Below are 17,589 nucleotides of genomic sequence, written 5' to 3' on the forward strand. Positions count from 1 at the left end.
CAATGAAGGAAAGCTAAAATTGGAGAAATATGATCCCTCTTGTTGATTTTCATCAGAACTCTTGCTGCAGCATTTTGGATCAGCTGAAGACTTCGAACTGCATTTTGTGGACTTCCTGATAGTAAAGAACTACAATAGTCCAGCCTTGAAGTAACAAATGCATGGACTAGTTTTTCAGCATCACTCCTGGACAGAATGTTTCTAATTTTTGTGATATTCCTGAGGTGAAAAAAGAAAACTCTGGGAACCTGTTTAATATGGGATTTAAATGACATGTCTTGGTCAAAAATAACCCCAAGATTTTTTACTTTATTACCAGAGGCCAAGTTAATGCCATCCAGATTAAGTGATTGATTAAGAAGTTTATTTTTTGAGGACTCTGGTGCAAAGATTACAAATTCTCTCTTGTCAAACTTTAAATGCAGGAAATTTAAAGTCAACCAGCTTTTGATGTCATCAAGACATGACTGCAGTTGAAGTAACTGATTGGATTCATCAGGATTTATGGATAAATAGCTGCGTGTCATCATGTTATGGGAGTTTTGGGTGGAATATTAAACAATAGTAACACAGTTCCCATCTTTACTAAATAACGAGACGGTGGTATTACGTTCCAGCACCTTTATTGAGAAACAGAGCAGAGATTCACATAGATGGAAAGTAATCGCACCCCACGGTTCCGCTGCGGTCTCTGTCTGCCCTGTCTCTGTCTGTCTCACTTTCCGGCTTCCCCTAATACTGCACCGTGGCCTTGGCTAGAGACATAACAAAGACAGTCTATCATAGACAATAATCATTCTACGCAGCATTCAGCCTTGTACTCGGCAAACAGTGGAACTTATACACAGACATCAGGTCTCCAGGCCTCCTCTGTCCGAGTGGTGTGAGGCCATAGTGACTTCAGAATAATAATTCTTATAACATTCCTCTCTTTTTTTTATGATGGCGTCGTCAGCATCAAGACAAGACAAGATGACCCATCACTTGAAAATGTGAACAAAGCACAGAGGAACCATTTCTGTAAACTCGTAAAGTGGGACCCAAAGGGTTCCCGTGTTGGAACCGGGCAGTGCTGGAACTTTTAGTACAGATCAACATGAATGCTTCATAGAGCTTTAACACACAAGATCAAAGGTTTAGCTTTTATCTACAATTTAGGATTCATCTAATTAGGTAAGGCCTGTTTTAGGTACCTATGCGCACATTATTTTTAAATTACATTAGACTATGGTAAGCTAAACCTGTTCAGTAACCAAGGTCGAATCCGTCTACTCTGACCCACCCTGAATACCCTCCTACTCCTTTCTCCACTCACCCCTACGATGGACAATAATCCACCACTCCAAACTTACAACACCAGGAGCAAAGGCAGGAGAGGTTCAGTGCGGGCAGGGGAACAACAGAAAAAGCTACCCTTAGGGGGTAGTAAAAACTGGCAAGCCCCCTCCCAGGGAGATCTGCTCTCGGCCAATCTGAGCCTGAAAACCCTGTATTGAATCTAAGTGTTATCATTACCAGCTAATATTAAAGGATCTTTAGAGCCAATCCGATCCTGGTTCTTCCTATATCAAATCAAAAAGGTGCATAAACCATAGATCCTTGTGTGTCTGAAGCAAACCGTTTCCATTTTTTTTACCATAAAACCATATTGATCAACATGATGTAATATTAAAGTGTAGATCTCATAACACAAAAAAATCAAACATGTGAGTCAGTGGAACATAGCAGTAGAAATTAATCCCATGCTGTCTGATTTCTCAAGAAATTTAGATAAGAAAAGAAGATTAGATATAGGTCTGTAATTTACTAACTCATCTTGATCAAGAGATGGTTTCTTAAGTAAAGGTTTAATAACAGCTACTTTAAAAGCCTGTGGTACATATCTATTTACCAAGGATAGATTAATCATGTCTAAAATAGGACCACTGATCAAAGTGTAACGGGTACCAGGGTTCTGAACCCGTCAGCAGCAGATGTAGCTGAAAACCAGCATGTAAATGAGCACACTGGAGACGCAGTCTGTGTTACTCCAATTTCTCTCAGCTTATGTTTATTGAACAAACCAGCTCCTTTAACTGTCAATACAGCCCAATTTATAGTTCAGTAATTTACTGTACATATTAGACATATTCCATCATTGGTTGGGATTGGGTCTAATATACAGGTAGAAGGTTTAGATGAAGCTAAAATTTTAGATAGCTCAGAAAGCTCTTCTGCTTCTAAACAGTTTAGACACTGCGCAGGTTCTAAAGATCCCTCCAACGCTGCCTCACTTACTGAGGTCGAGGTAATCATGTTTGGGAGGATGCCAATTATTTTATTTTTAATGGAATCAATTTTATTTATGAAGAATCCCATAAAATCATTACTGCTAAGAGCTAAGGTAATGGATGGATCAACGGAGCTATGACTCTGTGTAAGTTTGGCAACTGTACTGAAGAGAAATCTAGGAATTTTTTTGTTCTCAATTAATGATGAAAAATATGCTGCTCTAACTCTGCGAAGGGTCTTGTACAACAATAGACTGTCCCTCCAGATTGGGTAGGATTCCTCTTGGTGTGTAGAGCGCCAATTTCTCTCCAATTTCCTAACATTGTGCTTCAAGGAACGCAGCTCTGAATTAAACCAGGGAGCCCGCTTCCTGTGAATAATCACCTTCTTTTTCAAGGGAGCTACATTGTCTAATGCAGAACGCAATGACAAAGTCATACCGTTAACAAAGACATCTACTTGTGAATGGGAAGAAACAACATTGCTGCTATCTGCAGGGTATTTCTGCAATACTGACAATATTAAGAGGGGGACAGACTTTTTAAAGTTTGATGCTCAAATGTTATTAAAAATTATCAGATAGGACAGGGTTGTGAGGAAATACTGTTAATTCTTCACAATCAATGCCATATGTCAGCACAAGGTCTAAAGTATGAAGCCAAGAGTGCGTCGGTTTATGCACATTTTGATCAAAACCAATTGAATCTAAAGGCTACGCTAAGGTTATCACATTCAGTGTCTACATGAATGTTAAAATCACCCACTATAATAACCTTGTCAGTGTTTATCACCAAATCAGATAAGAAGTCTGACAGCTGATCCAAAAACTGAGAGCAAGGGCCCGGTGGACGATACAAAACAACAAACAGAAGAGGTTTTATTGCTTTACAATTTGGATGAGGGAAACTGAGGGTAAATGTTCAAAGAACTGTAATTATTAATTGTCCTGGGACTAATTAAGTATGATTGTTTATTCCTGTTTGTTATTCCTTTGTTTTTCTCGTGTTTTATGTTATTATCATGTTTGTCATGTTATGAGCGAATTCCAGAAAGGGTACTTCTGGGCTTTGTGGAGGAAAAGGGGAGGTGGGTGCAGTCTGCACCGGTTTTTGTGGGGATGGAGGTTTTTGGTTCTCTTTGGAAGTTAAAGGGGAGTCTTCTTTTTGTCCTGTTGAGACGTGGGATAAAATCTTTCTGTAATTCTGATGTAGAGTTGTCAATGACTGTCACAACTGTTTCAGCCATTTGTTTAGCATCAGAAATCTGGAAAAAATCTAAGTTCAACAATTAATGGGCACGTGAGGGCCGTTGAGACACACCTTGACATTAAGGCCATCAACTAAATTTAGCATACGAATGTAATCCTCTTTCAATACCTCAGATTTTCTAATCTGAACAGTGTCGCCCAAGGCTTCAGTTTGTACTATGAGTTTTTCCAGGGTCGGGCATCCTTTCATGATACTTGGAAGGATGTCTGATACATTACACAGCAGGCCACACTCAAAAGAGTTATAGATCAATACCTCTGTGTTTTTCTTGTTACAGAATTGTTTAATTCCACTTACAGATCCATTGTATAATATTAGGGGTCTTGGTCCTGTGGCCTGTTTTTTTCCCTCTGGTAGCTTAGAGTGAAGATTGTTGACATACCTTTGATTGTTGTGTTGTGCCATCTGGCCATGGACTAGAATTCAGATTGAATTCTGAACATGTACCATGGGGAAGAAGTTGGGATGGGTTGTAAGCAAAGGAATTTTACACATCCATGCAGAGACAGCCTCTCACAGCAGGGATGCCTGCTATGAACTTAGACCACTCCTCACTATCTTACACACTTCTTCTTGGGACTCTCAAGGAGAGAGAGTCCGCCCTGGACCAGCCAGCCATGCGTGGGGGCCTCATGGGACTCAAAGGCCCCAAAAGCTGAGTAAAAATGTGCTTTCTGTGAAACTCATTTCCCGCTGTTTGGTCGGGACAGCAACCCTGCCTCCCGCCCAGTGAATGCTGGAGATAGGCACCAGCACCCCCCGCGACCCCATGAGGGATTAAGCGGTTTGGAAAATGGATGGATGGATGGATGGTCGGGACAGCAATGGGGAGAAACTGGTCCCCTGCGGAGATATGCCAACTAGATCAAAGTTAATTTTGCAGTCTCACTTTTGCTTAAAACAGATGCCGAAGTGAGATAATCTGTCTATGTCAAACCAGCTTTGTTTTGCTTCTTCAGCTGTTGCAGAAGATGGACTCTAAACGGAAGCGGAACATCCAGCAGAGGACCCATGTTGCCAAGCTGAGACAAGAGCTGAACTGAAATTGCCCGCTGCGACCAAATCGGAGACTGCATGCAGGGCTGTTCCGACTGCGTTCTGGCTGGCCACAAGGCTGCTGCTGCTAAGTATCTTTCCCCTGCTTTCAGCTTCTTCCAACTGGATATCCAGAGTGAAGCGATTTGACATGGACGTACCGACAGGTTTGGCAGAGAAACAAACAGGGAAAGTTAAATGGTTTATTTAGAAAGTTTGCTTAATGCATTTACATGGTGTTTTAAAAATTGAGCTGACGACATAGCTCCCATTAGCGTTTTAATACCATGCCATTACTGATGTGATTCAAGTGTCTTTTATAGTTAAAACAAACGTTATCTCGTTTGGCAGGAACCTGTTCCTGTCAACTGACTGATTGGTTATTTTATCCAGTGAACAGAATGGGATAACAAAAAACATTACCACTAATTACTTTACGTATATTTCAGACTTATTGGACAGATTTAGCACAGGCGGCTGGATATTATGACCCATTATAATATAGAGTGCTAACTCAATGAAGTATTATTAGTGGGTGTGTTTACATACATGCTATTACTATGAAATTAGAGTTGCTTTAATTTTGTTTAATATGTTTGTTTTCTTCCTTTTTCGGTTTTTGATGCCTTAATCTGCAAAATTGTGAATACTAGAGCTGATTTTGCGATTCATGCTGGTTGGTCAGGTGACCAGCTGACAGATGCCTGAGGCGGAGGGTCCATGTAGTTCTTTTTGCCCTGAATTTAAACATAAATACCGGCAGCGTATGGACTTTTCAACTACAATGAATTAGAAAACCGGCCATGTAAAAACAATTAACATTTAGTATATGTTTGTGTGTTAACAATCTGCATTTATTGAAAGTGTGTTATTCAGTTATTCATTAATCAGTTCAGGCACTTTGAAATCATTTACATTATTCCATTTTCCTCAGTTTCTTGATATGATTTTTGTGAGTTTGATACTATACTACTATAAATTACTATTTACTGTTATAAGTAAGGGTATGAAGAAGGCAGCCTGAGCTTTTACTATTGCCAAGTTTGTGTTAACAACTGAACACCCTCCTAACAATGTCGACACTGATTAATGTTTGGTTATTTTCTGTTATACACAGTACAACAGTTAAGTAAGCAATCCCTCCAGGGATGATAAGAAACATCTGTTGAGGTTGAGTTGTCTACACGGACAAGCAAGATATGACGCTTGCATTAATGCAACCGTATATAAGGCGCCGTGAAGGCCATGTTATCAGAGATTCTTCTAAATGAAGACGTTGCTGTAAGTCTTGAAATTAAAATCCCCTGCTGGATGATAAGAAGGCGAAGCTTTGTCCCGTCTCTACTTTTTTTCCGGTTCTTCCAGAAGTTATCTTTCTCCCAGACTCTGTGCGCATTGGGTTATAAAATCTGAGGATTTGTTTATTTACAGGTTTGCGCTGCAAAAATGAGGCTTTCATTTATCCTCTTTATTACCATCTCAGCTGGATTTAGTGGTAAGTGCTCCTCTGTATCTTTTATGAACTGCTACATTATATTATTCTATTTTCTAAAAAGTAGGGAAATGAGCAGACAATTCATGTTTCTGTATATTTTCCCCCTCAGGGACTCTGGCCAACAGAAGAAGAAGCCTGGTCTTCCGCAGTGAAACCAACACCAGCTATGTGGAGCTGATCCCTAAGAAACCGCTCAGCCTGAAGGCGTTCACGCTGTGCATGCGTGTGGCCACGGAGCTCAGCGGTGAGAGGGAATTCATCCTGTTTGCATATCGAACCCAAGACGTTGATGAGCTGAATGTGTGGAGAGAGCTGGATGGAAGGTAGAATCATGTAAGAGCAGCTTAAAAATCTGTCCTGATCAGAGGTAATAACGGGTCTAATGTGTGTTTCTGCTCAGGCTGTCCTTCTACCTGAGTGGAGATGGAGTTTTCTTCCAAGTCCCTGGTCTTGGTGCCCTGCAGACTCACCTGTGCTTTACCTGGGATTCCAGCTCAGGTGCTGCGGCCCTCTTCATAGACGGCAGAAAAAGTCTGACCAAAATCCACAGGAAGGGTCACACCATCCGCGAGGGAGGCAGCGTTATCCTGGGCCAGGATCCGGATAATTATCTGGGTAGCTTTGATGCAAATCAGAGTTTTGTTGGAGAGATTTCTGACGTAAACATGTGGGACTATGTCCTGTCAGACACTGCAGTCCGAGGCAGGACTGCGAAAATGTCAGGAGGAAATGTGTTGGATTGGGAAACCGTAGACTTTAGAGGGAACGGAGAGGTGGTGCAGATTAATGTTAATCTGTAGCTCAATTATTTCTGTGGGCAACAACTTTTTCTTTATTTGAACAAATAAAATTCCTCCTGATGTGTTTCTGCTGTGATCAATATCTTTTTTTTTCTTTCTTGAATTTGTATACATTTTGTTCCTAAGAATGAGTCCACCAGTCATAAATGCACTAATTATCAAAGTTTCAAACATTTTCCACTCCATGAAGTAAAATAAATTTATTAGGAATCCTACAAAGGTCAACCTGATTTAAAAATGGTTCACCTTTGTATTTAAAGGGTCACAAACTTAATCTACACATAGTTTGAATGTAACTCCAAATATAAAACATCTATGTATTTAAAAAAAGGGGACATCTTGCAATTGAAGCTACGCTGAATTCAATGATTTAATGAGGAAAATGTATGATCTTCAATCATTTAATCACAGTAGTATATTTTCATGGCTGTGGGGGTGAAGGCTCTCTTGTTCAAAAGGTGGAACAAGTGAATGTTGGCTGAGAAATGAGTAAAAAGACAGAAAAAAGGACCAAGTAGGAAAAGCGGTTGGTTCCAGCTTGTGATTAACAGGCTTCTAATAACAGAGCTTCCTGTTAACATTTTCTCCTTCAGCTCAGTCTCATCCGGCTGTCTCTGTTTAGTACAGGCTCTGTGATCTGGGCCGAGCCGTGCGGTGTAAAGTTGCCATGTTTTGTAGTTTAGGACCAAAAATGCAATCAAGAGCTCAGGAGCGGCATGATTAACATGAAGGTTTTAATAAAAATGAGAACTAACTTACTGAGACGGCCTAGAGAAGAACAAGACATGAATCTAAAACCCAGCCATGGAGACGGATAATAATCAAAAGAATCCAGAGACAACCAGAGACACACGGAGGGATTAAATAGTGATGAAGACAGGCGCATGCTATCAGTTGAATGGAGACGCAGGTAAACGTGATCTACTTGGTTACCTGGTGGTTCCGGCTGAAGGGGAATAGTTAACAGGAGCAGACAGGAAGGATTACACTAAAAAAAATCTAGCAGAATATAAATAAACTAAGAATAAAGTACACAAAGCAACGAATTAGTTAGAAAATTAAAGGGAAAATAGGGAATCAGAGGCTTGAAGGGAAACTTGTAACATCTAACACTCACAGATCATGACAGAAGTAATCTAAAATATCTCAGAAAGTAACACATCAGGAGTCGATTGAACTAAACTGATAATAGAACAGATGATAAACAAAAGTCACTGACATCAAATAGCCTGGAAAGGTTTACAGAGTCTCTTTAAAAACTCCCTCCATGAGAGAGATCCATCATCCAGAACCAAAAAAAACACAAAAGCCCGTGTCTCACATTTACAAAAAACATCTTAAAGATCACAAAGACTTTTCTGAAGTCTGCTTCCAGAATGACATCAGGATGGACGTTCTTTTTTTTTTTAACAGTGTCCTGTCTGGCAGTATAGCACAAAGAATTGTCTTAATGCCAAAAAGAGCCCAACAGATTTTACTTTCACAAGTGGTGCAGTACTGCTTTCGCCATAGTGCTCCGCTTCACTAGTACATGTAAATAGCTTTATTATAATTCATGTAGGGAGTATTTCATGTTATATGAACACTTCAATGAAAAAGTAGAAGAGGAAAAGAAAAACAAGAGAAAACCGGGAGAAAAGGTGAAAGTGTGGGCTCCACACTTAGCGGAGACTTGAGATGTTCTTGGGAGAGGGAGCAGTGTTGGTGATCGAACCTACCTGGTTCCTGCTTCGGCCCCGATCCCCCATCCCGTACACGGACCAGACGACCCCTGGCACAACCCCCCCCCCCCGGGATTTGGCCAACATGGCCCGAACTGGGCGCTCAACCAGAAATCCCCCCCACCCCCCAAAATACTTACCAGGCCCACTCCCTCCCCCTCCATACCCTAGCCACCAGTGTCAATATGAATGTTTTTAACATTCATATTGACACTGAATGTGATAACCTTAGTGTAGCCTTTAAAACTACCCTAGATTTAATTGGTTTTGCTCAAAATGTGAATAAACTGATGCACTCTTGCCAGAAAAAAAAAAAAACGACAACCGCCCGCCAAGACCAAACTCTGGGCGGCAATCGGAGAACAGAGGTGTGAGAAAGACTCTGATCCTCCCTCCACCTGCTCAAATGTTGGGTTGTTGCATGTTGCTCTCGAGTGTGTTTAAAACTGAGAGTAACAAAGGGGGTGGTCCACCCCCCCGGAAGGTAGCTGCACCCCCTCCAAGCAACCTACCCAGAAACCTCAATGTGTAAATACGAGTGGGGGTGGAGGGAGACATCACAGGTGAGGCCTACACAATATGAAGGTAAGGTCGTGTAAGTCTGGATTTTTATCCTGAGCATAAAGTCAATCAATTTCTTTAATCTGGTTTGACAGCTCAAGTCGTTCCTTACTGGCTTTATGGAGCCAGAAGGGTCTCAATATTCACAAATACACATACGCGATTCATACATACACAGGACAAGATCCACACACGCAGAGCTCGATTCACACAAGCACAAAAAAATCCACACATGCACAGCACAAGATTCACCAAAGTGTCTCTGGTCCATAAACAATTATAAATTAAATTACAAAGTACCAGTGGTCTTTAAAATTCACTGCATTTGTGTGTGGATTTTTTAGACTCCCCTGCTGTGCCTCGATACACAAATGCATTTTTTTAAACAGGGAATGGTTTGCAACCAATCAGAAACAAGTGTGCCTTACAGATGTTATTTATTGGCACGATTTTATATCAGTTTTTGTCTTAGCTGGTCACAAGATAAGGAATTTATCGATTTTTATTTCTCAAGAGTGCTTGAAGTCATGCTGAAGTCTGAAATGCTCCTTGTGCTCAACATACTTCCTTCATGAACAGGTTGAATGTGATTGGCTTATGAGTAAGTCATCCCCCGTGGAGTACTTTCTTCTGATTGGCTTATACAAGGGAGGTTTCTGATTGGTTGCAAATCTGGTCTTGTCCTGTGCATGTACGAATCACATATGTGTATTTGTGGATATTGAGACCCTTCTGGTTCCATTTCTTCTTCAAATTTGCAGTGAAGGAGATGATCTGCCCTCTAAGAAAAGCTTTTCAAGTATCTCAAATTATCAGGAATTATAAGGCTTTGAAATAATTTATAAATTATAAGGCTTTGAACTGCATTTTGTGGACTTCCTGATTATAATGATGATGCTCAAGCCAATTACAAGATATTTTCCCTGATGTTCTGCACTAAACGAGCATATTATACAACACTGTATTCCACTGGGTCAAGGGTAGCTTGGTGTGTTCTTACGTCTCACATTATAATTTCATCTTCCATGTGTAGGGGGACTTTGTTGTTTTTCTTATTGGGAACTTGGAAAATCCAACTTTAATGAAACAAAGAAAGAGACAGCACCAACAGACATGGGTTTAATATCTAATATAGCCGCCAAGTGTTTCAAAGTCTGTGAAAGTTTTGGATATAAAATCCTTGCTGAGTTTGTATCTCTATAGATCAGTGGCACATAATACTGTACAGTATCTACTTATGGACATTCTTCTTAAAGGTTTGAAGGAATCAAATGGATATGAAGAAATGTGACAAGCGCACCCGTGAGCAAACATTTGAATAAATGTGGCTTTCCACCCACTTTTGCAGCAAGAAAATCACACTAATCAAAATGTTTACTATTAAAAAGTGAATATTGTAAATTATTTTCAAGTTTAAAAGTAGCAAAAAGGTAACCTTGACTGCATGATCAGTTCATGTGGGTTCACAAACACACAAGCATGTTTAGAACTAGGTAAACACTATCAAACTAGCTAACTGTCAAAGGTTCTGGAAACAAAGGAAGGAAAACAGCAACAAAAAACCCTTGTTTCCATCAACTGGTTGTGAGAGGCACGGACGGGGTTCGAACCCGCGATCTTCGGTTTACGAGACCGACGCCTTACCACTTGGCCACCGCGCCTACCCAGAATTCCCGGACACTGTGATCTTATTTGAAAGCAGGAGCGGAGCGGTATTACAAAATATTTTAGCGTTCTTTTTGCATTTTTCAGTTCATAAATACCGTAAATTTCAACAGCTGGGCATGACGCGAGTCGGGCACATATCTCCAAACCCCGCTGAAGACACCCCCCGTTTTAACTCTCTTCAGCCCCCAGACAGTTCGCACGTTTACACGGTAATGAACATTCGGGAAATCACCCCCCCCAAAAAATAAAAATTATATGTAAAAAAAAAAAAGTAAACAAACCTTCAGTCGGTTCCTTCTGCTATATTTGGATTAAACATCCCTGTTTTCACATGTGAGGAACAAATTACAGTATTTAAATCAAAAACGTATTTTACCAAATTCAATCGTCGATGCCGAATTTCTCCTCAAATCTTATTACGCACAATAAGATTTAGGAGGCGTATTTTATAGATTATATCCAGGGCTATACGGTAAAAATATAAAAATTGTAACTCTTGCAATGGACTTACTGCAAGGAAGGGGACCTCTAAAAGTGGAGCACACCCGGAAGTAGCCGGTTCACAACAGATATTTCGGTCTTTCAGCTAATGTAATGTGAGGATGGGTGGCCACGTTCAAGGATACCCGTTTGGGATGATGCAGGGCTATTCGTGGTCCTCATGACATTTATGATCGTTTCGTGCTGTAAGTAATACATTTTAAACGTTCGTTTTAGCTGACAACGAGTTTATGCTAGCAAGCCTGTAGCTAATTGGCGCAGACGCAACTGCAACTAAAAAACATCAGAACATGGAGAAAAGTTCAGTGTTTTTATTTATTTATTTATTTTTTGTCTGTCAGTCAAGTTAGAAAGAAATAAAGCTGCATTACACAGAGTGAAATATTTCAAGCCTTTATTTCGTTGCGGTGAAAACTCCAAATACAGTGTCTCAGAAAATGTTGTTTTAAACAGAAATGTAAGGCCTTTTAAAGGTAGTTTTGGTTCTACGCGTTTAATTTCTTGTCTAGGCTTCTTTTTTTTTTTTCCTTTTTTTTCTTTTTTTTTACATGAGTTGCAGTATCAGTGCGGCGTGGCATGGAGGAGTCAGCCTGTGCAGCTGTCACTCATCTTCCTCTGACAACATCCCATAGATTTTCCATGAGGTTCAGGTCGATCAAGCACAGTGCCACCATGGTTATTGAACCAGCTCTGGGTACCAAGTCCTGCTGGAAAACGAAAACGAAACCAGCATCTCCATAAAGCTTTTAGCCGCTGTCTGCTGTAGGTTACAGCAGAATGCAATGTTTGGAGACTAAAGCAGGATATTAGCCAGTCATCATTATAGGCCAGGAAGTCGTTAACCCCTGAAACTGTGCAGCGTTAAAGCACGAGTGTATTTCACCGTTTACAGCAGGTAAAGTAATTTTGTCCACACCTTTGTCACATTTATCTGTTTAATTTGTGGCACATGTCACTCTGGTGATCAAGTATGATGGCAGAAAACCTGGATAAAATACTGTGAAGACTTTTGTTTAAAATTTGAGCTTACTTCTGGGCGTTTTTATTTATTAGAAAGGTCCTTTTATGTATAATCATGTCTCACCAGCGCAAGCATGAATAACACTGCGGCTGTGAATGCTTATGATGGATGTGAGAAAACCGGGTTACTGGTTTCTCTGAGGGACACGGCTGCATGTAGAATAAAACAAACACGAAGACGAATAAAAAGTAAAATACTCGTCATTCCAACTCATCCAAAAAGCTCCAATCTATCCGTGCGGCTCCAGCTGAATCGTTGCGTTTCTTCCAGATTCTGACGGAGCCTGCGTGACCCGCGGCTGAGCCTCGGCCGCCATGCCGCTGGTGGTGGACGCCGTGTGGGCGCTGTGGAGCATCACAGCGGGCATCTACGACTACTTCCACACCAGCGCCATGGAAGAGAGGATCCACACTCTGGAGCACGTCCTCTCCATCCACCAGTTTGTGATTGCAGGCCTGTCGGCGGGCCTCATCCTGCTCATGGCCTACATACTACTGAGAAAACACTGAAAGCCTCACGCCTGGCCTGCATGGCGGTCAGACTGCTCCCGCTTGAGCTCTGGGGGGCCAAATTATGGGAACGTCAGCCACAAGCCCCTTGAACAGGTCCAGTCCAGTGAGTTTTAATGTCATTCTGGGTCCGTCTGCTGCTTTAATATTAAACCAGGACAGGTTCTTGAAGGAAGGGTGGCACTTTATCAATCTTACAAGCTTGAAGGTCTTGGGAATGTTAATTTATTCATGTTTTAAAGCTTCACTCGGCTTATTAATTTATTTCTGACAACAAACTGAAGTCAGGATCACTGCAGGTTGAATGTCCCAGTTCCGAAGAGATTTGATGACGTGGAGATGATTCAGAATGGTTGCACTGGTTGGTTGGTACCGGATCTAGCTGCCACAGAAGTTCAGAAACCAGAACTGAACCTTTTGCAGACATTTCCCAGCGTTTGTGGCTCTAATGGTTTTTAAAGATGCTGTTAAAATCCAAACTAAAATCCTCAGAAACACTGACAGAAATCATTATCATTTTTCTCAGTATTTACATATTTGTGTGTGTGTGTGTGTGTGTGTGTGTGTGTGTGTGTGTGTGTGTGTGTGTGTGTGTGTGTGTGTGTGTGTGTGTGTGTGTGTTTTAGAGTTTCTAAGGTTTTATACTGAAAAAAGGGAGATCATCTGTTCTGCGTGTCACGGTTTACAGTTTCCTGATGCTTGTCCTGTCTGTGCCATGACTTTAAAACATCTTATTTAATGAAATACATTTATGTCTCCATCCCTGCCCTAACGGGTCAGTCTCCTGTTTATTATCAGGGTTCTGGTCAATCAGTCACTTGATTTTTAAAGAAAACCTACTGACCAATAAATGTGATTTTAATTCAAGCTCAAATTTTGTTGACTTCTATTTATTTTAGTGAAATGTTATGATTCTGTTAATTTTATTTTTGTGCACACCAGACAGGTTTTGTCCTCTTTTTCCTCTCACACCATAGGGATCTCAGAAGATGGTGAGAACCTACGTTCTCTCTGCGATGCTCTCTTCAGATTTCAATCCAAATTTCCTGATTATTGATTGCGAAATATTTATTAATCCCAGATTTCTGAAGAAACAACCTGCATGAATCCCTTTAGCCTTGTGACACGGTGCTCTGTCATGCTGTAAAAGCCACATATGAACTTGCCCTGGGTTGTTGGGAGAAGTTAATTTTGATCCCAGTCTACATCCATAGAGGGCAGGATTGTAAGGGTGTTTATATTTTATTTTATATAATTCATTTAAGATTAATTTTATAAATTATGTGTTGGACTGTGGATTATTTGGACCATGATACCGTAGCACATTCCTCAGGAGCAGATCTGAGGTCCTGCAGCCTGCCGGACCCTCTTGGAGATGTTTACAGCTCAACATCTCAGCTTGACGTTCTTGATAATCCAGAGAACTGTCGTTTCACAGCAGCCATCCCCTGCAGGCAAGTCGGTTTTGATGCAAGGTGATAGTGGCTGCATCTTTGCAGGCAACCATTGCTAGTCTCTCCTGCATTCGTCCATCACTGTGGTTTGGCAGCTCCAACACAGCACGGATCCAAACTGCAATAAAAAATCAATTCTGTTTAGGTTGCTGAGCCCTGATCCTACGTCAATACGGCTGGTGCTAAACATGAAGCAGCTTAATTTATAAATTATTGTTAGAGTAAAACTGTAAAGGTAAAAAAATACAATTGCTCCCAATGACCAATCGGTTAGCCTAGATCATCATGAGAACTTTAGTACAGTGGCCAATACTAGTTTTACAGGGGCACTGGCCCTTGTCTAGCACCGCCACTGAGCCACAGTTTGCTGGCATTGTGTCGTTGACTCTGCAGCAATCCCTCATACCGAGCATGCAAAGAGGATCATCAGGGCCGACCTTCCCTTCATGCAGGACCTGTACAGGTCTAGGGTCAGAAAAATGGCAGCTAACAGCTCTGCAGACGTACATCCTGGACACAAGCTAGATGTTTACCTTCAGATCAGTGCTGCATATATATATATATATATATATATATATATATATATATATATATAGATAGATAGATAGATAAACATCCCAAGTTTATATATTCATACTTAATGTCTGCATGCTGTGAGCAATTGAAACTAAAGTCACATTCTTTGTTTGTGTGATCAACCGTAGCCAACAAAGCTGAATCTAACAGAGAAGACAACGGTTTCAGACACATCCCACCCTCCTTTATTAAAATTAGTCGGATAATTATCTTGATGGTGAAGGTAAACACTTGTAATGGTATGACCGTACTGCTGGTTAACTGAGCATTTTAATGCCAAAAAGGTAAAAAAAAAAAATGTGTGGCTGTTAGGAAATTAACATTTTAAGACCATAAATCACTCCGCAATAAATTAATAATCATTGTTCTGCACAAAAGTCTAGAAACAGTTTGACGACTTCCAAATAAATGCACTTCTCCCATTTTAACAGAGAAAAACTAATTTCTACTCAGACTCCAGCACCAAAACATATACATTTACATTTAAAGTGAAAGAGGAGAGGCATTGTCGGTATGAAGGGGTGCAAAGCTACATGAATAAGAGCGAAGAAGCATGGCAATTACTTCCTGAGACGGCGATAGAAAAGTGTGAGAGTTGCTGCTGCCTACAGAAGGCTAAACCACTGACCCAAAAGCATAATGAGGACAGAAATAGCTTGTGACTTCCCACTAGCTGAACATAGCCGCTGATCGTATGTTTCCACAGTGCATGAATCTCCAGCTGTGACCAAAGATGGCTCTGTCAGGATGGGACTTGGCCCAGACTCCACTTGATATCTGTAATTTATACCGATCCTCTTTGGACCTCAGCTCTGCTTTAATTCTGAAGTTGTGTCATAATTGCCCTTTTTTTTGCTACCTTTTTGTCTTGTGACGTCATGGTTGGGGCCTTTTTCAGTTCTGTTTTTTTTAAAACTCTGCAGCTTTAGTTCACATTTTCTTTAGATTGTTGGGCAGAGTGACCAAAGATGCAGATGCACGCAGATTAACTTGATGCAAAGAGCCTTTTAAAAATAGCCATTTCTACAGTATTTTGACCCAGTCACCATATTCACATCATCAGCACACATGAAGCTGAGAATGAGCTGAGGTGAAAATCCATCCAGCTAATCAGTGAGTTGCTACAGAAGACATGCAGGTGTGCCGGGAATCCAGTTCTTCTTCTCTCAGCAACCCTGAGGGAAAACAGTGCTGCCATCATCACGGTGCACCAAAATGGCCCCATGAGCAAAAATGTGCTGCTTGGAAGATTGCAGATTAAAAAAATAAAGTTTCTGGATCATGAAGAAGAGAAGAGAAGGTTCACCAAGAACGTCCTGCAAGCCGCTGAACTGTCTGAGCCTGAGGACAGCGCTACAATATCGAGGTCCTGATGTTCCACAATCTGTCATTTTTCAAATCAAGATTATATTTGTCATACTTAAAATAAAACTTTGATACATACTTTAAATGAAAATATGCGTATGATTAAAAACAGAAAAAAACTTTGAATAATTAACTTGTATTAACCAGTATGTTAAGGTATCAGAACACATTTTCATATTTGCACCACAGAGCAGACCAGTCATGTGAGGCAACACACGATTCAGACATAATCACTAAACAAGTTATACTTTTAGCATCAAATTTCAATTAAAAATGCTTAATTGCTTGAGTTGTTACAAATGTGAACATAATTCTAGGCTGATGTGAAAATTGGATGTATAGAAACTGATTTATTTACTTGGGGTAGCTTTTAGCCAGCAGTAAGGGATGCTGATGTTTCCACCAGTGCAGAGCTTGTTAAAACTCCTGCCAAACATTTTTACAAGAGTGCGATAAAGGTTTTAGGATAAGAAGGGCAGCAAATAAGCCACTTCTGTCTCAATTAAGCTTGAAATATCTGAGTAAGTACCACAGCAGAAGCATGGAACAAAGTTATTTTCTCTATCCTGAGTCCAGCAGCAAGAAGGATAGATTTCAAATGTTTTTTTTATATAAAATCTTTTTTAAACGTATACCTTATTCTAATTGTTCTTCAGTAGGCCTATAAACAAAACTAAAAGCCGAACAAACACTAGTGTTCCTGCAAATACGTCTGATTTAGTCCTTCATTTACAATTTTGAGAAGTTAATTTGATTAGCTGGAAATCTATGCTGCATTTCCTATGATTCACAGTTATTTGTGCGCTCAGAAAACAAATAAAAATCACTTCTTCGGGAAAGCTTTGAAGATGCCCTGGGACTTCATCGAGCATAATGACTGATGGAGGAACTTCTTCGGGAATATATCTGGAGCAGAGTGAGTTTGACATTTTGAAACCATTTATTCTGTTTATAACCTGTGGTGTTTGCTTTAATATAACGATTGCAAATGGAAATAAATCTGGAATAAAAGAAAAATGTTCGATACTGACCTCTAATTCACACACATGCGCACACCCTCCTGGTCACACTGATTGGCATCAGACACCAGAATATATTGCTTTAGGCTGTGGTCCCTGAGCATGATAAAAGTGGCTGCAATAGGCGTTAGGAAATATGTACATTTTTTGTGCATTTCTGGTTTTCCTGAAAAGAAAAATAAACACTTAAAATATATCACTCTGAGAGCAACGCACATCTGGAACGATGTTCACCTGTACACTGTGACTTTCTCCTGCATTGTTTACATTTCAATTGTTTTACTTTTAAAACACTGCTGCACCTTATACTGTATTTTAAATCTAC

At 40.4% G+C, this 17,589-nt stretch overlaps 1 protein-coding gene and 1 non-coding gene across 4 annotated transcripts in view; one reads left to right on the forward strand and one right to left on the reverse strand.

Moving 5' to 3' along the window:
- The first annotated feature begins 5,889 nt into the window (after window positions 1-5,889).
- Window positions 5,890-17,589, forward strand: part of LOC105919568 (pentraxin fusion protein) — a 53,053-nt gene continuing 41,353 nt past the window's right edge. The window contains exons 1-3 of one of the 3 annotated variants that reach the window (XM_036147720.1): window positions 5,908-6,069; window positions 6,179-6,392; window positions 6,470-6,884. In XM_036147720.1, the coding sequence (XP_036003613.1) occupies window positions 6,021-6,069; window positions 6,179-6,392; window positions 6,470-6,869 (663 nt within the window). In that variant the 5' untranslated portion in view covers window positions 5,908-6,020 and the 3' untranslated portion in view covers window positions 6,870-6,884. Of the gene's footprint in view, window positions 6,070-6,178; window positions 6,393-6,469; window positions 6,885-17,589 lie in introns of those variants that run through there. The other 2 variants (XM_036147719.1, XM_036147721.1) reach the window with 2 other exon arrangements.
- Window positions 10,741-10,812, reverse strand: trnat-cgu. Its single transcript has one exon. It is a non-coding gene; the product is annotated as a tRNA-Thr (tRNA).

Source organism: Fundulus heteroclitus, chromosome 16, assembly GCF_011125445.2.
Source record: "Fundulus heteroclitus isolate FHET01 chromosome 16, MU-UCD_Fhet_4.1, whole genome shotgun sequence".
In the NCBI taxonomy this organism is placed as follows: Eukaryota; Metazoa; Chordata; class Actinopteri; order Cyprinodontiformes; family Fundulidae; genus Fundulus; species Fundulus heteroclitus.